The sequence below is a fragment of the Phyllopteryx taeniolatus genome, chromosome 9 (assembly GCF_024500385.1).
Source record: "Phyllopteryx taeniolatus isolate TA_2022b chromosome 9, UOR_Ptae_1.2, whole genome shotgun sequence".
NCBI lineage: Eukaryota > Metazoa > Chordata > Actinopteri > Syngnathiformes > Syngnathidae > Phyllopteryx > Phyllopteryx taeniolatus.
In genome coordinates, this window is record NC_084510.1 from 23,074,292 (window position 1) to 23,096,317 (window position 22,026).

Genomic DNA, 22,026 nt, shown 5'->3' on the forward strand with positions numbered 1-22,026 from the left:
AGTATAAAAACCACCAACTTAACCTGTTCAGAAATTCTAAATGGAAAAAAAAACACAACGAAGGTACAGTATATTTTATTCAATAGTTATCATTAGCTTATCATTAGATTATTTTGCACACAAGGCCATTAGTCTGATCTATTTACATAGATATTTTGTTTCACATTGTACAGAACACAGCTATTTACTGACGTTTCACAACCATTGTAAATGTCTAATAATTGTCATTAAATTTACATCAGTACACTTTTATCGAAGAACCTCAGACAAAAGATGTACAATAATGTAACATTTTTGTCAGATGTTTACATCGTAGCATATTGTGGGAAGTGTTTTAGCCGAAATTGACATTTTCTGATGTCATTCTGTCCAGCCTTTGGATTTACTTGATTTGGACATCCGCATGATGTTACAGACCATGCCAAAGCAGTGTTGTCTATTTAAAAAAAAAAAAACACACACATTAAGCATTTGCACGATCGAAGAGTGTTTTATTTTTAAAATAACATTGATAACACAGTCATTTTCTGCTTTTGTCTAGGTGGTATGTAGATCAGCCATCAGAGTGAACACAAGGTAAATTAAAAAACAAAAACAAAATAAATACATTTCATACAGTACAAACACTGAAATGAGGAAAGCTACCATTAAGAGTACATTACAAAATTATAAAAGTTAAAAAAAAAAATTAATATCCAACCCATAAAAATGATTTAACTGGACATTTAACAACAAATTTAAACATAAAGCGATGATATTCAACTTCAAATTGTCCAACTTCAAATTCTAACGAGAATACAAATAGACATGGGATCTGCATCTTTTCCATAATCACCCTCAGAGCTGTTTTACATGACGCTTAAAAAGTTTCCACCAGTCTACTGAAAAAATTATATTTACAGGTTATGTTGGTTAGTCTCATGCTTTCCTGTTTTATGTCTAAAGACTGATAAAACCACTGTGTCAACCTGTTTGCAAACACAATTCCAAAATCTAAACACCAGTGAGGTCTCATCACAATATGAAAGACACAAGGCTAGAGAGCAGCAGAGGCCTAAACACCACTGACAAAAACTACTTACACAAGATGCCAATGGTCAGCCGGCTAAGGCCTCAACTCCACCTGGCCCGGCTGGCTCTGCCACAGTCACTGGTGGGCGTGGGTGTGAGTGTGAATGTTCTGGTGCTGACGTTGACAGTGAATAAACACTCAGACCGTGGTGGGGAAAGTTTGCTTTCAGCAAGGCTCAGCATATGTCAAATGAGTGGATATCTGTGCGTTGTCTTTGACACAATTGGTTTTGTTATCACAATGGTAAAAAAAACATGTACCAAGTTAAAATCGGAACACTCAAGACCTCTTTGTGTTTTTTTAAGGCTAAATATGAAAAAACAGAGTGTGTTACTGAGGGCAGGTTAAAATACATTCATTTCAGCAATAATGGGGGGGAAGAGTAACTTCCCAAACCCAAAACAAAGCAACGTTTATCTTCATAGATGCTGTAATTAGACACCTCCCTACACACTGCACAGTATTTACTGGAAATATAAACAATGACAATAACTGCTATGTACAAATATCTACATGATGAGTCATAGAACCACAATCTCATTAGGGGATGCTACACAGTTTTGCAGACTGAAATATTCCTGAAATAATGTTTCTGGATGGATATTGGCTGGGCTGTGAAAATAGTCTGTGGCCACTGAGTTTAATTGTGTGCGTGCGATATGAAACAAACTGCTGGGGCGAGAACACTGCTGGAAATTCAGCCAGTGAGTGCTGCTAAAACACTTGGTCCATTTCACAGCAAATCCAGTACGAAAGGCAGTTTTATTCGGTATAAAGATTTTGTACTTTAAAGGTACAAGAGGATTCTCTTGTCCACCAGGTATATGTCTTTATGTAGCTGTTGTGACAGGGAGTGCAAAAAGAACTATGGATCTTTGAATGGCCAAAATATGAGCATCCTGGAATAATTAAATGATGCTGTTTATCAGAAACAAGGAAGGTATTAAAAAAATTATTAGAATGCCAGGGTCATTTTTAGCAGAAGGACTACAAGTAATCAAATCTCATCCCATTCTTATCAGTCTCGCCATTATTGACCTTTATGTCCAAGTGCCCCAATGTGAGTCTTCAGTGTCCCGTCACCTCTATGACATCATCATCTGAACTATCGCCTCCATTCTCTGCGCTCTGATATCTGTCCGGTTGAGTCAGAGCCGCCCCCAACAGGCTGGAAGTGGGATTGTTGAAATGGGAGAGGAAGCTGGACGCATTTGAAGCGGAGTTTGGTGCGGGGAATCCTGCCGACCCGGAGAGAAGAGGGGCGGAGAACATCCGGGGCTCAGGGAGCAAGGACTGGCCGTAGTTGAGAGGGAAGCTTGACGAAAGCAGGCCCGCCACATTGGGGTTCATCAAGTATGGCGGCAGAGAACCCGATGCCAGTGAGGAAGTAGTTGGGGCTGATGATGCCGATGACATGGGAATGACGTTCGAAGACGAGGAGAGTACTGTGGATAGAGCTGATGTGGACGGGGGAGGAAGTTGTCCATTCCCAGGTGCGGAAGGGAACATGGTCTGTAGGTCTGCCAGCGTTTGTCCTGGTGTCTGAAAGAATGAAGATCCACCAGTTCCACCCATGAGAAGAGGGTGACTCATATGCCCCAGGCTCCCCAACAGCGAGGTAGAGTTCAGACCCACCGGAGGAAAACTGAGCCCACCGGAGTTTAGGGAATATCCGGGGAAATGCGATGCAGTCGGAGTCCGTTTGAATGCGGCGCCTTGACTTTCAGTACGCTTGCGTTTCACACCTTGAGTCTCTAAACCCGAGCTCAGGAGGTCGTCGTCGAGTGGCGCCCGGAGGTCTGGAATCAGACTGCTTTCATCTCCCGCTGCCGCGACAGACACATCCAACGGGGATGAAACGTTCCCCGCGCCAATCGTGCTGTCGCTCGTGGACGCCGCCGCATAGTGGCTGAGTTCACGGAGAATCTCAGAGCTCAAGGGAGAGGAGGACTGCTGCTCCATGTCAGGTGAGTGCTGCAGTTGCTCCCCAGGGGAGGCGCAGCCATTACTGAGTGGATGGATCACAGAGCGCTGGATATCTGTGGAGGGAACAGACATACAAACCATTAATAATCAATACAATACATGTTTTTTTTTGTTTTGTTTTTTAAATAAACACAGTGGTGCCTTGAGATACTAGTGACCCATCTCATCTACACGAATCCACTCGACTCAAGCCCAAAGCACGATGCCGTCACCGCACCATGTATCACTGTGGGTGTGGTGTATTCTAACACAAGCCTACATTTTGAAAATAAATAAATAAAAAAAATCCCATCAGTAAGCATGAGGAGAAAATGTGTTATGGCCTGATAATACGAAGCTGTATTGTTGAGCCACTGCCACAAATACAACTCCACACTCCTCCCTCTACTCAGAATTATGACAGCTGGAACCTGCTGTTTAATTTCAGCAATAAATCAAGATGCATTTGTACCTCTTGAAACAGCGGCGGTTGGTCTACTAATTTTTCCAGATCTAATTGCAAATATTCTTCCATCATTTGTCCTAATGTAGGTACCTGTGGAAAAGAAAACACCTGATGAATGACTCTGTACACAGATAATGAACATGAAGGTTTTGTCTACCTTTAGACCCTCTGATTACATGGATGCTCTCGCCAGCACTAATTCGAGCCTGGACATCTGTTGTGCTGTTGGCTCCTGGGATGAAAATGTCTGTAGATTTGCATACAAAGAACATGAAAATGCATATTTTAATAATAATTCAATTCAATTACAAAAAAGGTTAAGGCAAAATCTCTGCCTCAAACTTTTGCAGAGATCATTTTCCCCCGTGGATTAATGTGACCAAAGACTCACGCAACACTCGAAATTAATTGCCGCGATTGAGGCAAGCCGTGAGGACATAAAAAAGAAAAAGTGCAATGTGCCTACTGCAACGCAGAACTAACTACAGTCATGTACCACAAAACAATGTATTGATGTTAGCTAATTTCATATAGCCTATCGCCACTAGGTAGAACATTATATGTAATGACCCCACAATTGGTCAAGAATATACACAGCTGCCGGTGCACTTTCAATCGCTTTATTGAACAAATGGTAACAATACAAAGACGTAACAGGCACATTCACAAATGAGCTGCTACGGCAACTGACGCCCTGGCACTCAACGGTGTGCAGACTGGCTAACGGTTAGCCATTTAACAGCCAGTTGCTAAGCTGAAATCACAATAGCCAACTCTACACTCTCATTCATTGACTTCCAACATCACTCACTGGGCCAGGCCTCCCCTTTTGAAACCACACACACTCAGTCACAGATATAGTGTGGAACGTGAGCATAGTGACCCCAAATGGACAATAATACCTACACCTCACATGCTCATTTTGTTGTTTAATGCAAAATATTATTTTATTGGATAGTTGGTAGAATAATAGATTCTAAAAATATTCGATAGCTGCAGCTCTAATTTTAATTACTCAAAATATCAGAACGTTGTTGGAAATTATTTTTAAAAAAGCATTACACAGTACCAGTTGTGGTGACAATCCTCTGGACGTAAACCCCAGCCTTCTGCAGGAAATTGACGGGTAAACTGCCAGGTGAGCTGGCTCCCGCCATGCCCATGACAACCTGGCGAGGCATCATGGGGATCGGTGTTGACTGGATGGGCCTGACACTTGCAACCGGCTTGTCGTCAGGTCGAGCGATAGGACGCCTGGAAATAGGAATGTTTAAACTCATGAGTTGTTCAGCTGACTATCACGGTTGACTATGACAGCGATATGGGACAGATGCCATTAAAAAACTATGAAAGACTGACTTGAAACTCACCAGCCACGTTGGCTAAATGCAGGTATGTTAGCGAGCGCGTGGTTGCTGGTTGGATAATACGGTGCATAGGAGGGTCTAGAGTAGGGCACGCAAGCTCGTTTTTCATCCTCATAGCTCTTTTTGGCTGCTCTCTTCTCCGCTTTGGTCAGTTTGGACTCCTTCCGGTCCACTAACAGAGACTCATGTTGGAAAGGTTGCTGTAGGCACAAAGGGAAAGAAAGACATCTTTGAAATGCATCAAACACACCATGCTGTATGATCAGCTCAATAGTAATAGAAAAGTCGTCGTACTTTAGTGATGAGGTGTGGGTAAAGCTGACAAGCTCTATATATGACTGGCTCAAACTCTTCCAAAGTCCTCAGATTGATCTTGTTAGCTTCAGGTTCCTCCTCAACAAAATGCAACAGTGATTCCACTTCCTTTCGAGTAAAGTTCAGTGCTGGGTTCAGGTCATCCACTACGCGGTCTGCAATCATAGCAATGCACAATGAGGTCTGTGTTTCAAGCAGTTACTTGGCTAACACACAAAACAATTGAAATCTCTTACCGGACATGCCCTGTTTGGACACCTGTCTATCATAGATCTTCTTCTCCAGGGTAAAGTCACAAACCAGACGGTAAATGTAGCAGGGTTTTTTCTGACCATAGCGGTACACCCTGCACACCGCCTGGGCATCGTGACACGGGTTCCAGGAGGCATCAAACACAACAACCCGGTTTGCTCCAATCAAATTCACACCTAGGCAACCCGCTCTAGCAGGGGGACAAAAATATGTACAAAGATGTAGAGCAGGGGTGTCAAACTTATTTTTGTCACGGGCCACATCGCAACTTATGACTTCCCTCGGAGGGCCGTTATGACTGTGAACCCGTATGAAGGAATTATCACCTCACATAATTAGATATACACAACAAATTGATGAACAACTAGTTGTGAAATCAGAAGCCTCTAAAAACATGTTTTTAACTACTACATTTCTTTTCAAAGCGGGATTGGAAACAACAATGCTTGCAATAGCTCAACATCATTTCATTGGAACATATTTAGCAGTTTTGATTTGCATTCGCGGGCCACATAAAATGAGATGGCGGGCCGGATCTGGCCCCCGGGCCACCAGTTTGACACCAGTGATGTAGCGGATTTAGTTCCTGTCAGTGGGTGGAAGGAAGGAGGAAGTGTGAGGAAATTATGCAGGAAGAACTGTGGCACACACCTGGTAGAAAGCAAGAACAGCAACGACTTGGTGTTCTCGGGGTCATTAAACTGATTGATTAGGCGCTCCCTTTCAGAGGAAGATGTACTCCCATCGAGTCCTACACAAAGACAAAAGTTTATTGAATTATTATTATTTTTATTATAACAGCCGTTAATCCATTTTGTTAATGATAAATCAGTGCTTCTCAAAGTGCGGCACATGGGCTGAATTAAATGTTCAAACTGTGTGTAATTTTTTTTTTTTTTTTTTTTTAAATCCAGAACAGTACATTTGTGACGTACAGTTCAGTTGTATTTAACTTTTAGATACATTACATTTGCATGTCATCATTTAGAAGTGTTTGCTTTCAAACATGTATTCAGGTGTATTTTTTTCAATTAAAAATTGTATGTGCAATACATTCTAAGAGCACAGAACTTACGATAATAACTGAGATTGCGAACCCAGTTGGGGTTCTGAGACTCAGCAGCGGCGTCTGGTGATGGAATGGTTCTCTTGGATAAGAAGTCTTCAATGACTGTCAGGGTGGACAAGCTTTGACTGGCGATGGAGGAAGACATATTAAATAAGTGATTGAGCTTAATTAATTAAAAACACTAAAGTCAGGGAGTCTCTTCTATAAACTGCTTAGTGGTGGATTTGCATTTGATGAAACAGACACTGAAGCGACTTACCTAAAGACCAAAATCTTGTCTCCTCTTCTGACGCTCTCGTCGATCAAATGAAAGAGCAACACCATTTTGGCAGAGTTTTCCAGAAGTCCTACCTGGTAGTTCGACATAATTTCCTTTGCCTGTGACAGAAATCAGATAAAATACTTTTTAAATTTTGTTTTTAAAGCTGTCACTGCTACAGTGCACGGTTAAGAAAGTGACATCATACCCATTCATAAGTAATGACTTGATTGCTTCGATCCTGGGAGGCATTGAGAAGGGGCGGAATGTTATTGGCTTTGCTGTTGCTCGAGTCTGACACTTTGCCTTTGGGGCCGCCGGCGATGTCATCAAGGTCCAGGTCCTGCTCGTTTGCCTGATTCTCTTTCTGTAAAGCTTCATAAAGCACGTCTGGATGATTCCAGATCTAGCGTGAGGATAAAAAACGGTTCTATTATTTAAAGGTATATGATGCAATGCTGCATATTACATGAGGACAAAGTTCTGACTGTAAAGTCTTACCTTACAGCATACACAGAAGGCCTTTAGAGGGTTTAGACCAAGCCAACCATTGTTTCCTGCCTCTCTGAAGCGAGTCATAAACTCAGTGTACAGCGCTTTTTGTATAGGAGACAACCGCACCAAGATCACATGCTCCATCTTAATGGGAAGCTGGTGTTGCAGAACATCATGGCCACGTCTATAAAGCCGGAAAAAAACAAAACAAGAAAACAATAAGGAACATGTAGGCAGTAGACAGGTCTCTTCCAAAAATAGACTATTTAGCAATCCAGCTCACCTCTGGACAAAGCCCTCCAACAGGCTGTGCAGCACATGGCTACGGTAACGCATCAAGCGAACATCTTGAGGCGTGCTGTCCATACATTGCCCGTTCAGAATGGGACGTTCAAACATGTTGCTGAACTCCTGGCGCGTGCCTAAGAAGTCCGGCCTAACGAAATCCACCATGCACCAGTATTCAATGAGATTGTTCTGTAATGGGTAACCTGTGAGGACCACTCTGCGCTTCGAACGGATATTCTTCAGAGCCTGTGACGTGCTCGCATGATAGTTTTTAATCCGATGGCCCTCGTCACAAATCACCACGTCCGGACCAGGTCGTAGAATGGCCTTTTCGATACCTGAATAAAAATATAGACACAAGGGTATATTTATTAGTAGTCATATATTAAGCACGCATTGATGGTACTATTGTTATGTACTAAAGAGTTCTGCTCGCCTTTCATGAGTTCTTGTTGTCTATCTTCCTCATCTAGATCAATGATGACAGGCCCCACGGGCTTCTTTGATTTTCTCTTCTTGCCCGTAACAAAACTCTTCTTCATTGATAGGAGGCGGTACATCTCATAGCCCATCAGCAACACGCCTCCATCTCGGCTCCAGTCCTCCACCACCTTAGCCCGAACAATCGTGGTTCTGTAGGACACACATCCAGGATGATCAAGAGTTCAAATATTGGACACAGAACCATTTATGTGCACTGTGGCGTGCTACATACTTGTGCTCATCATTCAGAATTTGAACTTTGAATGTACGTCCGGCAAACAAAGTGGGGTCTGTGTCAGGGGAAATAGCTTCCTGCGGTGGGAGCCACAGGTTAAACTCTGCCAGCCAGTTCTGAAGTGTGTTCACCTAGAATGAGGGCAACAAAGAGAATAGAAAATAGTTTGTGCAAAACAAGAATTAATGCAATGTCTAACTGCTATAAAGACAAGGAAAATAGCTTATTGGGGATGTTTATAGAGCAGCATTATGCAACAGGAAGTAAGTGAGAAAACTCAACCGATGCGGACAACAAAACATTGCTATGGTGTGGGTCAAAGAAGAAACCATTTCATTTTAGTGCAGATCTGGATAAAGTTGCAGATTCAGTAGACTGTGAAGGGAATCTAATTTAAAAGTCCCTGCACAGATGCACTTACAAACAGCTAATTATTGGAAAGAATGAATCCGGACACATTCAAATGAAAAAATAAACTGCACAGATGTACATTCTGATTACTCACAGGAACAATGGCTAAGACCGTGTGAGCCTCAGTATTCTGCAGCAGGATTTCAATGAAGGAAATGACCTGCAGTGTCTTGCCAAGACCCATACTGTGCGCGAGGATGCAACCAAAACCACTGCTGCTCTTGTATCGATCCAGAGACTCAATCAGGTTATCATACAGAAACCTGATACCACCAATCTGGTAAAAGATGAGTTGAAAAATGTCCATTGATACACTTACAGGAAAAAGGTTTTGCATTTTTGGCAGCTGACGAGTAAAGAGTACTGTGGACATACCTGGTGAGGTTTGACAGCCCTGGCCAGCTGTGGAGCGAGATAAATGTCCTTCTCCTCCGCAGGGTGGTTGATATTAACCATTACGCGGCCCTGGGCATCAGGCAAGTTCAGAGCATCATTAATGTGCGCTCCACTGCTCTCATCTGTGCCAGCGGTGCCACCGTCATCTTCCTCATCCCCCGACTCACTGCTTATCTGCAGGGCATCCTCGTCCCCAGAGCTGAGTTCAATTATATCTGTGCAATCAATAAACAGACCATAAGGGCTTGCCGCATATACCATATTTCCAAATAATAATTATAATAAGCAAATAGAAATAATTTTGGTAATCCTAATTGACCTAAAACAGGAAAAGTTCAGTTTGATTTCATGTCTCTGGGGTGCCAATGTTTTCAGCAATGACTCTAAGGCCGGGTACATTTGTTTATCAATCGCAGAGTGCGCCATTAAAAAGAATGTATTATAATGTCACTAGACACTAGTCAAAGTGTTATATCTGAGGTGCTCTGTTTATTGATTAATGTGAATGAGGCACACAGAACTTGCGGTAATTGTGCATTAGAGTCAGGGCCACTATTAGAAAGCACTAAGAACCAAGATCTTGATTACCATCTCTAAAACCTAGTTCAGGGAGTTTAGGTTCCATGTTTTCATCTTCATCGCCGCTGCTGTCCAGGCAGATCACATCCTGCTTGCTGAGTAGGGCGGGGACCAAGTGAGACACCTCTCCTAAAATGGAAGTTGGGTCCACTGTTAGAATAATGGAAATAAACAAAAATCTGTCTTAATTAGTCGAGTTTATGTACTCTGAAAAATGAAAAATGAACAGTTACTTGATGACAGGAAAATAACCACGAACCTAGTTGGGATTCTAGTAAAGTTGGAGCTGGCGTAGGGAAGTCTTTCCTCTGTTGCTCCAGACGTTTCCGCCTCTCCATCTCTTCCTGTTGAGCAGCCTTGGTTCCAGCCTCCAGCTGGTCCTCCTTCAGCAGCTTTCTGTTGGAGACAAACAGTAATGTAAGGCATGTATAAAGGCATCTTTTATTGAGCTATTATAGTGTGTCATACATTATTATCCAATTACATTTCAAGTAGATGGATTTGACAGGAACTGTATAACAAATACGGACCTGATATTTTTCCTCATGTTTGCAGGCTTGGGGGGTTTGGACCGTTTTGAAGGCTTGGAAGTTTTGGATAATTTAGAAGCTTTTTGTTTCTTTGATTTTCTGGAACGTTTCTTGCTCTGGCTTGATTTGCCAGGGCTGCTCGGAAGTTGAGAGCGAGAGGTCGGTCTGGAGGACGGCTGGGATTCAGGCCGTGACGGTGGCTCCGAGGAAGGCTCTCCAGAGGTAGTTGAGGTGGAGTCCCGACTTTCTTGAGCGTTTTCATTCCAGCTTTGTGCACTGTGAAGTTTTTCTTTGAAAAGAAGAGACAGTATGTCAGTTTTACATTGACTGAGTCCGATCTGTTTTTGTGTGACGAGCATTCATTAATAAGAACAACCTTATCTGCTTCCATTCATGCTACCCGTGAAATCATGAGAACTACAAACACTCACCCACACTGTCCTCCTCATCATCTCCACAGTTTTCATCATCCTTCTCCTCCTCATCATCCTCCTCCTCCTCTTCCATATCACCATTGTCCTCCTCTTCATCATTTTCCTGATAGTCCTCTTCACTGTTAAGGCTAGCCTCCAGGTCACTTTCTGAAAGGGCCTCTTCAGACATGGCGTCTTACGGGGCTCTTAAAGTATTACCTACACACCTTCATCAGGGATCCTACAAAACAAACACCATTTTAAAAGAACAGTTGATGAAACATTTCACATTTAAATGCACCCCTCCCCCCCCCTGCATTTGAATAGGGGATGCATAACCAGCTAGCACAAAGACAAATCACCTGCATTTACACGTAACGAAACATTTGAAAACAAAATTCGCCTAACTGCTTGTATTATTTCACTACTACTGTTTCCTGCCTCAAGCAACAGACCAATACGCTAGCTAGTTAGAAAACAACACACGTTATTGAAACCCCCGCCCCCAACTCGTCGTGTTCATTTAGACAATAAAATAATCAACCCTTATTTTACAGGAAAACGCATATGCTTAACCAGCCGGCTTCTTTTTAGTTGTGAGAATACAATTCTCGTGCTGTGTATTACGCTCGAGCAGCTAACGTTAGTCGCAATTACACACATGCTAACATTATTCACTAGCCGCACGCGCTAACTATCGCAATCATGATAGATTCCTAACCCTATTTTAGCAACGTACCGTGTGAACATATATGTTGCACGCTTCTGGAAATGTCTGTGTTAATGCATACAGCGACCGATCAATTCATTTGCAGGGTAAATGTGAAAATAAACGAATAAACGTTTCATTTCAATTTTTTTCTCTCTCAGTGTTACAGTATATCCCTTCCGAGTGTTGCACCCAACAAAAATGTTCCGCAGCCAAACTATAACCCTTGATTGGAATTGAATTATTTTGTTATTTATGCTCGCTATATTTCTTGAAACAACCACTTAATTTTCTAATGACTGAAACTTTATTTCATTTACTATTTTTTCTTTCTCATCTAATTCCCTAAAAATGAAATTAGAATTGTTTTGTGTGCGTCAACCACGTCGATTGTTGATGACGCAAATTGTAGGCGGCCAATTCTTGTCTTTTGTGTTTATCTTATGCATATCGCGTATGCATAGGCGCGTTCAAGATTACTACTTCTTCGGCAATGGACGTGGACAATAAGCCGATTAAATGATAGTGTGCACTGTGTGCAAACGCAAACATGAACAAAGGGTGGCTGGAGCTCGAGAGCGACCCAGGTGAGTTATTTCAACATGATCATAGTGACGTTACGACAGCTGGCGTTAATTATGCATCCAAGCTACTCCTCTCCCTCCGTATGATGCAACGGCGACATTAATGTTCTATCATATACGGTTTGTTGTGTGCAGTTTATTTACGATGCGTTTGGGGAGTGATCGAGCTTGCTTTTGCTCAGTCATCTTGACTGTCGTACACATGATTGCCATCTTTTTGGCTTTCTGTCATGGAAGGGATTAAACGCTGTGTAAACTGTATATATATTTTTTCATCATCAGGATTGTTCACGTTGCTAGTTGAAGATTTTGGTGAGTAGTTCAACCTTAATATGTTGAATCAGTAAAAACATGGTACTGCAACGAAACCATTTCGTCCCTTACTAGGAAATTGATTTGATTAGAAATTGTTTCATGTTTCTTGCAGGTGTTAAAGGCGTACAAGTCGAGGAAATATATGACCTTCAAAGCAAGTGCCAAAGGTGCGTGTTTTGTAAGCTGTGAGGGTTGATCAGTACAAAAGCAAAATTTGCAATAGTCGAGACCTTCACGCAATGCTAAAATTTTACGACGTGCGTCAGAAATGTTCCAGGACTAGTGTCACTAAATATGAAAAATAATAATACGAATTATATGTTTTCCCCTTCAAAGTAATCCATCTGAAGTGTTCAGGAACTTTACCAGACTTCTCTGCCACACCTTAATGCACTCCTGCAAGGATTCTTCTTGGACTCTCCGTTGCTCCGTCGTCATGGCCATCTTGGTGTCGACCCTGTCTTCTAAACTGGTCCCCTTGATTGACTCCGTGAGCTTAGGAAAGAGAAAAATAATCACGCCGCGTCAGGTCGGGTGGGTGGGTCAGGAACTGTCGGCTGCTCAGATCACTGTGAGCAGACGCGTTGTCATTGTGAAGCAACAACCAAGTTGTCCTTCCATGACTCTCATCTCTTGGCAAACATGCTGGTTAATCGTATGGCCCACATCGCAAGGAAAAACTCATATTTTGTTTGTTTGTTGTTTCGGTTTATCTATCGTTTGTGACGCCAGTCCTGGAACATTTTTTGACACACCTCGAAAACCTATGTCCGGCCATACCTAAAATTCTATAAGCTTCCACGTTTGAGTGCTTCATTTTCTTTTCCAGCCCAGTCTATGGCTTCATCTTCCTGTTTAAGTGGATTGAGGAGCGTCGATCCAGAAGGAAAGTTAATACTTTAGTGGATGAAACTTCTGTCATCGATGAGGAGATAGTTAATGATATGTTCTTTGCACATCAGGTATTGGATCGTTGACCTCAAAAAGACAACAGTGATAATGACATTATTGAAATAAGATTTGAATGCTTGCTTGTTGTAATTTTTCTCTTAAGCTGATACCAAATTCGTGTGCCACTCATGCCTTGCTGAGTGTGCTTCTGAATTGCAGTGGTGTCGAGCTTGGCACCACCCTGAGTCGCATGAAAGCGTTCACTAAAGGCTTCAGCCCAGAGGTAAGAGTTTTCTTACATAATAAGCATGTCTGAAAATAATTTACTAAATTGACAATTTCTTGATTTGTTTTGTGAGGCTGTAATCCATTTCCTTTGGGGACTGGAAATGATCTGATTTGTATTTAAATTGGCTCTCTTGGAGAACAAGCTGTCTTACGAAAACTATGAAAAAGGGAAGAGCTTTCTTTGCTGTATGCGACATCCTCACTTTTGTTTTTATTTTTTAAGAATGCAATTTGTCATGTTCGAGCGTCTCCGCTGTCAAAAGTGGCAGAGAATTGAGCTTTTGCAAATTTTAGACATACAGTATGCAGCCCTTGCAATATCAGCCATTAAATTACGGTAGCATCAGAGGGTCTTATAATTAGGGGTGTGAGATACGTCCGTCCCCCCACCCCCCACCAATACCGATAACTTGCTGCTACTTTAAGCTGAAACCGATAACCGATATCGTTTTTTTTTTGTAATGGTTTATATCAGGAGTCTTCAATGATTTCCAGCTCAAGGACCCCCCAAACTTATGGAAAGTTGGAGCAGGGACCCTCTACTTATTTATATTGTATATAATTGTGTTTTATATATCAAACTGGATGTACTGTCTAATAGAATGCCTTTTTAGTCATATAATTAAAGTTAAATGATATTAGACTAATATGTCATCATTTATTATCATATATCATGTATTCAACATATGTAATGTAATATAATAAGTATAAAAGTGCCTTTTTACTGTCACATCGATACACAAGTACAATATGATTGAGATGTGATGTATAAGTGTATTTTGTTATTGTGCAATCAATACTATTGTAATGTCTTTAGCTTAAAAGACATCCATATTTCAGAATCAGAATCATCTTTATTTGCCAAGTATGTCCAAAACACACAACAAGGAATTTGTCTCCGGTAGTTGGAGCCGCTCTAGTACAACAGACAGTCAATTTACAGAACACTTTGGAGACATAAAGACATTGACAAAAACAATTGTGCAAAAAGATGCAGAGTCCTCTAGCACTTAGAGCTATGGAAAAAAATAATAATCACAATCATTTTGATTGGTATTGATATAATTATTAATAAACACAATTATTCATTTAGTTCTGAACATTTTGACTACTATTTACTAGTTATTCAACTAGCAAAACGCAACTTGAAATAGAACTTAAAAGAACACAAAAATAAATTAAGTAAAATAATAATATATTAGAAATAAAAAAAATCTATAACTAAATTAATGGTTAAAAACTTGCTAATGCTTTTATCCATATTGTCTATTATAGTTGTCTAAAAAAAAAATCATGTTATTCTGGCATTTAGCAAATGGAAATAATTTTGATAATCCTAATTGACCCAAAACAGCAAAGGTTTGTCTGATTTCATGTCACTGTCAGGAGAAAAAAAAGTGTCTTTTTATACGGTCAATGACTGTATCTGCAGTCAGGAAAGAGAGCATTTTATTGATTGATTGATTTTTGTTTTTTTAAACAGTCAATGACAGTTCCTACTGTGTGCGCCTTGGCCTCTTTGGGGAAGTGTGGTGCGATACATGCATGGAGCTACTCCTTTATTGTAAGCTAAAACTAAAACAAAAACAACAAAAAAAAGAGTAAAAGAAAGTCATGAAATAATGTTACTAAACTCGTTTTTCCACAGATTAAGAAGAATATATGTGTTTTCCGTATTATTGTATTACTTGTCTGTATGTGTTACTACGGTGTTTGTATGTGAATTTTCGCTATTTGAAGGTAAATCTCTCTTGTGACCATATGCTAATATTAACTAGCCCGTCAATAGGGTTTTCCATCGACTGTTAGCATTAAGCTGACGATTTATAAAATCTGTCTTGTATTTAAATATACATTGAGTGTAATTATGTTTGTTGTGCACTTAGATTTACAGCAAACCTCCAACTGGGGTGTAAATAAACAGTTTAGAGCACGGTTAGGGAGGGTAGATTAAGATTTTATAGGCTGCAAAATACAAGCTGCTGAATGAGGCTAGCGGAGTTAGCTTGGACTATCGTCTTGGGGCAAACTCGAACTCGTGCCGGTTTATCGAGGCAGTCGTCGTAGTTTGGAGCTCAAAGTCACTGGATGCTGGTAATTTCAGTGAGTGCCGGCGACCATATGCTAATTTACTGCATATATTGACTATTTTTGAATTTTGGTGAACATATCCGTGACTGTCCCAAGCCAGTGCAAACAGCAGCCACTGGCGATCAGCGCGCCGCTGAATGATACGCCTCTTATTATCGGTCCAGTTTATTCGGTATCGGGCCGATAAGTGTGACGTCTTTTTTGTTTTGTTTTTTCTTTCATCGGCCCGATAATCATCATGCATCCCTACGTTTAATGTGATTGAAAGAGTTCATGTGCGAGACTGCGATAAATGGTCCACATGAACTCTGTGGTATGATTAGTGAGTTAGAGGCTACTCCTTGGTTAAGGCTTCACTGTATAATATGTTGATATTTTATTTCTAGCCCCTTTGGAGGTCTCCTCTTTTCCTACAAAACACATTTAAGGGAGTGGGACACCAAGCAGCACAATTATCCTTCAGTCATGGCCCAGAGGATAATACGAGGAAATCTAATGAACAGATTGGACAGCATGTATTTGTGTAATTCCTCTTGCAAATGTCACATACAAGTAAAAAATGGCATGTATTTTGCAGAGCAAAGGTTATGCCATAGGAAATGCCCCCGAGCTGGCCAGAGCACATAACAGCCATGCCAGGTAGGGTTACCATAACATTTTGCAGCTTCCCTATGTTCAAATAGTTTTTTCTTGATCTCGCTCTCTCTGTTTTTCTGGAGACCGGAGCCTCGGCACCTGCCAGAGAAACAGAATGGGATCAGTGCAGTGCGAACCATGGAGGCCTTCCACTTTGTGAGCTATGTCCCCATCAAAGATCGCCTCTTTGAGCTCGATGGCCTCAAGGCCTACCCAATTGACCATGGTAAGATTGGATACTTCAGTACACGTGTTTGCTTGTTTGTAGAACGCTGTAAATAACAATGTATTATGTTGTTTGCGGAACTATTTAAGGGCCATGGGGAGAGGAGGAGGAATGGACGGATAAAGCTCGGCGGGTTATCATGGAGAGGATTGGTCTGGCCACTGCCGGGTGAGTGTTGAACCTGTCAATTCTAATGGGTTCTCCCTAGCTTCACTGTCACTCTTTCGCACCTCTCGTTCTCAGCGAGCCGTATCATGACATCCGCTTCAACTTGATGGCAGTGGTGCCGGACCGTAGGATGAAATACGAGTCCAAACTTGAGGTTTTAAAGAAGAATCGTCAGACTATTCTTGAAGGTCTACAGAAGGTAGGAAATAGACATTCGGGGCCCAGCTAGGGCTGTAACGATACAGTATTGAAATCAAAAATTGCGATCCTCTAAGACGCTAACACACCCCTTCTAATTCCTAGAGTTTGTTCCTCCAATCCAGAACCAGAAATGTAGGCTCAAAGTGCTACCAAACTTAATCTAATTAATATTGTTATTTTAAGTTACTTTTAAAAACATAAGGCTAGATTAAAGATACATTTCTTCAGTAAGCCCCCTCCATATGCATGTCGTGTGATGGTCATCTGACAGGCGTGAGCAAAACTTTGTCTACGGCTAATGCTGTTCTGTTCAACGACGTGAGCAGACCGGACCAGAGGAGAGGAAGACACATGGCTAGAACGACTAATAGCCCTGAAATTGCAGAACGTCCAAGTTCATTTAGGTCAGCAGAATGGGAACATTTCGTTAGCGTGCTTCAAAGAATTTCCCCAAGTCACGTTGAACGTGTTAATGCACCTTCAAAGACATCATCCTGAAACTAATTTAAGTGGGCCATGGACGAAGACACAGGCACAGTCTACTCTGGCAAATTTATAAGGTATATTAATATATTATACATCATCATTATAATCAATATAATATTGTAATAAACGAATTAATAAATATAAAATATTATGAATACAATTTTAATATCTTTATTATATTTACTAAATGGGAATGCATATTGTAACCGTTGGTCAGAAATCGAGATACAAATCGACTCTTAACCATGGTGTATCGTTCAAGCCCTAGGCCCAACAATAGTACAAACATGATACACATAAACGCATTAAAAAAAAAACTTGTGTATGTATGTATATGCGTGTGTGTGTACACATAATATATCCCGGATCTATGAGTGTGAAAGATTTTTTGTTTATCATTATTAAATTCTGATCCATGGAAGACTGATAACATGAATTTTCTCCATCTCTTTGTTGGCATTTGGTAACTGCTTTTTTAATGGGCATTATGGATTATGGATACGTATAGGTCTAGAGTGGAGTTATAGTAATGCCTACCTCCAAGTGCGGTGGGAAATGAGCCCACCCCAGCTGCATTAGTCAGCCACTACCACTACACTGTGCCCTTGCCACCAATTTACAACTGTTCAAATGAACTGGCCTTACTGTTTTTATTTTGAATTGGAGTGATGTTAAGATGACCATTAATTAATAATTCTACTTGAAAATTGCATACCAATTTAGGATTTGTTATCAAATTACGTTTTGATCAAGAAAATAATGAATTTGTTGTGTCTGCAGATGATCCGACTCACGCAGCCTGAGCTTGTCCATGACAAGAAGCAGCAGGACTCTTCTGTGCTCGAAGGCAGGACAAATTCAATCAAGAAAGAAACTGATGCAGTGCCAGTAACATCCCACGGGGCTGATCAAGCTTCCCCTGGTGCTTATTCCTCTATTCATGTAAATAGTTTTGTGGATATCAAAAAGATGGATTTGAAATAAAATCCTGGCTCCTTTTTTTTTTTTAGATTCTGTGGACAAGTCAGGAGGGAAATTGAAAGCTGCTCCCGTTCCTTCAGGAAACACTAAGGCCTCTGGAAAACCACCAGGAGGCTCACAGCAAGTCACCAACCCTGTTGTTCAACGCTTGCCTGCCTTCCTCGACAATCACAACTATGCCAAGTCTCCAATGCAGGTGAGGGGGGAATCATTACATTCTGGTGTGAATCTAAATGCCAAATCAAGGATTGTTAAAATGATAGATGATGTTGCTTATAAGAAAAAAGCAGAACTGCCACCTACAGGACATGAAAAAGGTCATCCCTCCCGTTAGAAACAGGGTTCTTTTCAAATACAAACTGTCAGCGTGGAAGGCACTTTGGCCGTTGCAAACAACGTTTCCCTGAATGAAGATATGTTGATTGACAGGAAGAGGAGGATCTTGCTGCCGCTGTTGGACGTTCTCGAGTGCAAGGGCCTGCACGACCAGCATATTCTGAGGATGAAGATGACTATGAGGATGAAGAGGAAGTCACTGCATCTGCAGGAGCATCAACGAGGTTAGTTCCCTGGTGATTTCTCCTTTTTCATCTTTTTCCTGATCACACAGAAGAGCCCTTTAGCTCCTTGATTGACAGCATTCGAAGATACTTGATAGCACTTTTGAAATGTTCTTTTTTTAAGGTTTAGACGGAAGGCAAGTCTGCGATCACGAACAGGAAGGGTCGTAACAGGAATGGAGAGCCAGCTTGCCCTCAGTGTTTTGGCTGAGAAACTAAAGAAGGAGGCCCAAAAAAAAGATGCCCTCAACACACCACTCTCTGTGCGCACCGAAGGACGGACTGGCGGCATTTGCATCACATCCGCTTCACAGCCCTCACCCACACCTAGCAACGAGAGCACCGACACAGCCTCTGAGATTGGCAGTGCCTTCAATTCGCCGCTTCGCTCACCCGCACGCTCGCAGGCCGCGACACGTCCATCTAGTCCCGTAGCATCCCATCTGTCACGCGTGCTGTTCGGAGAAGACGAATTGCTTCGGCTAGACTCCCGACATAATCGTGCTGTAAGAGAACTTGGTCCGTCTGTCAGTGTGGCCCTGCTACACCTACTGGAGGATGGAGTCATTTATTCTCTTTCACCATCTGGTGAGTATCCATGTCACTCATTGGGGTTTGAATTCTCTGTTCAGGTTTACTCTTATAATATGGTCATGGCATGTTTGGAAATACAGTGATCCTCTCTGTTTTTTGCGGGAAATATGTTCTGGATCTGGAACCACCCACAAGAGGTGAAAATCCATGATATACAGCCTCCAAATAAGAGGCAAAGTGTGCTTGCGTCACGCTGTTTATTTGTCACTTCCAGTTGAAGTAACGGAAATTAGCATAAACGTTACGGTAATTATAAACATTCAAACAACTATTTTAACACAGATGCAGCACATGCATACGACAATACTCACAGGCATATACTGTACAGATTCTCTCTTTCGTTATACCTCAGCGCTGCCTGGCATGTTGAGGCACAATGTGGTATTGCCCAATGATGGTGCATAGAACAGTATTATTTGTTGTTGGGTTTTTTTCCCCCCTCCAGCGGATTTGGCTGCAGATGCTGCCAAGCCGCCTTGCAGTCCTGAGAAGATAAAAGACAAAGATCAAGTCGACGGGGAACCGACGAGCGAGAAGAACAAGGGAACATCTGTGGAGATGAAGAAAGAGGAGGTGGAGGAGAGAAAAGATGGAGATGATGTGAAACCTAACAAGGAAAAGCACAGTGGTCTCGAGCCCGCTGTAGACAGCAAGCCCCCAGGGGATAAGTACTCACCCAAAGTAAGTCCAAAAACTATTATTTATGCCATTTGTGGAAAGCTGGGTGACATAATTACGACAGTGTTCTGTCAATTGCAGGAGTTGCTTGCACTGCTCAAGTGCGTAGAGGCGGACATTGCCAATTATGAGGTTTATCTAAAGGAGGAAGTAGAAAAAAGAAAGAAATACAAAGTGAGTTTTATTTACAACCATTTAGTGTAATTTGGCTGACCGACTGTTTGCATTGGATTTCCATCAAAATCGTTTTGTCTTCCTGTATGCAGATTGACGATCAGAGGCGGACCCATAATTATGATGAGTTCATTTGCACCTTTATATCAATGCTGGCCCAAGAAGGTAAATATTGGCCTCTCTCTTGTCTAATGCCGTCTTATATTTAGGCCCCTTTTTCCTTCCTTTTTCAACGTTTGATAGACTTTGCATTGTCAGTTGACAGGCAATTGATAAAGTTCAGAGTCAATGCACATTTACCGCTATGGTCCCCCTTAAATAATAATAAAAAAAGCTTCTCGTTAATGTTACTATACTAACTTGCCTTACAGTTTATATATATATATATATATATATATATATATATATAGTATACAAAAATAACAGTACAAATTATCATTTGCAAATAATTTGCATAATAAAAACAACATTAGTTCTATCACGGCCTTCTGCTGTATATATTAATTTTAAATTGGTTGGTCTCTGCAGGGATGCTAGCCAGCCTTGTGGAGCAGAATATTTCGGTGCGTCGTCGGCAGGGAGTGAGTATCGGCCGCCTGCACAAACAGAGGAAGCCTGATCGCAGGAAACGCTCCCGACCTTACAAGGCCAAGCGCCAGTAATTTTAAGGAATCATATCTTCTCTGTAAGGATCAATCGTAAACATCATGGTTAAACGGAAAACGCCGCACTCGTGAACTTCATCATGCCACCGGTTCATTGTGGCGTTATAGTCTCAGCTTCGTACTCCTCATGAAACTGACCAAATTGTTTGGTTAGTTTTTTGTTTTTGTGTTTTTATCATGTGTGTATAAATGTAATACCTTTTTAGTGATATTGTATACAGCTAGTTACAGTTTGTAAATACGGAAAGAAATGAAATGTACTTAATGAACTTGAATGCTCTTTGGTCATGCAGTTTGTAATGTTTTTGGGACACTTCATTACAGGTTCATGATAAGCATAGTCTGAATTTTTTTCCTGAATAATGGATTCTTCGGCGTATGTGTGTCATAAAATTACATCTGCTAACCAAATGCTGTGCCACTGATGGGTACCCACCCATCAAACACACAATTTTAAAAAATGACATTCCGTATGGACAGTTTTAAACTCAAGGAAAAAAAAATCATGATCGTTACCCCTTGTGTCAAAGCTTTTTCATCTTGCAGTATTTCTTTCCCTCACTTTCTTTACAAGGTGAATAATCTTTTCTCTTTTTTTTTGTACCTCAGAGATCTAAGAGTGGAGTAATAATTCATTTGCATGTGCATATGTGTGTGTGTCTTGTACATATTTATATGTTACTCGGCTCAGCAGGAACTCCCTGAGCTCAATTGCCGTTGTGCTTGTCATTTCATACTACAATAAAGTAAATTCAAACAGTGCATTCTTTTGTTTTTCTGACACTGACAAATAGTCTGTGGACTGAGTATTGTACTTTCATCTGTGTGTGTCTGGATTTTTATTCATTTTTAGAAATGCTTGCCAGATCAAATGCCCTTATGGCCCACCGACTGTAGGTGTCCCATCCCTGATAATCATTTAGGTTTTTATTTTCTACAATATGTTCTAACAGAAATTTAGTTTGTGTTGAAATTCCTGTTTTTGGACTGACTTAATTGTTTTTTTTGTTTTTTTTTATTGCTGACTAATGCTACTTGTTAACCCTTTCAGATTTTGCCCCAGCATGTTTGAGCACTAACACAATAATCTTGTTTAATGGCTCTCAGGTAGCTGCAAAAATTAAACTCAATGTGTTATTTTGCTGTGAAACAGGTGTGTGTATGTGCGCTAACCACAGCAATGC

At 41.2% G+C, this 22,026-nt stretch overlaps 2 protein-coding genes across 4 annotated transcripts; one reads left to right on the top strand and one right to left on the bottom strand.

Annotated features, from left to right (window-relative positions):
- Positions 1-467: 467 nt before the first annotated feature.
- rad54l2 (RAD54 like 2) lies at positions 468-11,581 on the bottom strand. Of its 2 annotated transcripts, none has more exons than XM_061784412.1 (22): positions 11,335-11,581; positions 10,614-10,836; positions 10,183-10,471; positions 9,912-10,048; positions 9,662-9,781; positions 9,053-9,288; positions 8,772-8,954; positions 8,264-8,397; positions 7,985-8,181; positions 7,544-7,886; positions 7,267-7,444; positions 6,974-7,171; positions 6,766-6,884; positions 6,513-6,631; positions 6,089-6,188; positions 5,422-5,627; positions 5,165-5,340; positions 4,874-5,070; positions 4,573-4,757; positions 3,661-3,750; positions 3,510-3,593; positions 468-3,111 (listed from the first exon to the last, which is right to left on the bottom strand). In XM_061784412.1, the coding sequence occupies exons 2-22, from the start codon at positions 10,783-10,785 to the stop codon at positions 2,141-2,143; spliced, it is 4,434 nt and encodes a 1,477-aa protein (XP_061640396.1). In that variant the 5' UTR covers positions 10,786-10,836; positions 11,335-11,581; the 3' UTR covers positions 468-2,140. The 2 variants fall into 2 exon arrangements, with proteins under 2 accessions (XP_061640396.1, XP_061640395.1); XM_061784411.1 differs by having other exon boundaries at positions 9,662-9,802.
- A 136-nt stretch (positions 11,582-11,717) lies between these two features.
- bap1 (BRCA1 associated protein-1 (ubiquitin carboxy-terminal hydrolase)) lies at positions 11,718-21,604 on the top strand. 2 transcript variants are annotated; one of them, XM_061784413.1, is made up of 18 exons: positions 11,718-11,891; positions 12,171-12,200; positions 12,316-12,370; positions 13,033-13,165; positions 13,258-13,377; positions 14,866-14,946; positions 16,051-16,112; positions 16,193-16,335; positions 16,425-16,503; positions 16,579-16,702; positions 17,971-18,112; positions 18,201-18,367; positions 18,601-18,731; positions 18,856-19,319; positions 19,771-20,006; positions 20,085-20,177; positions 20,270-20,342; positions 20,706-21,604. In XM_061784413.1, the coding sequence occupies exons 1-18, from the start codon at positions 11,855-11,857 to the stop codon at positions 20,837-20,839; spliced, it is 2,304 nt and encodes a 767-aa protein (XP_061640397.1). In that variant the 5' UTR covers positions 11,718-11,854; the 3' UTR covers positions 20,840-21,604. The 2 variants fall into 2 exon arrangements, with proteins under 2 accessions (XP_061640397.1, XP_061640398.1); XM_061784414.1 differs by lacking the exon at positions 14,866-14,946.
- The last annotated feature ends 422 nt before the right edge of the window (positions 21,605-22,026 follow it).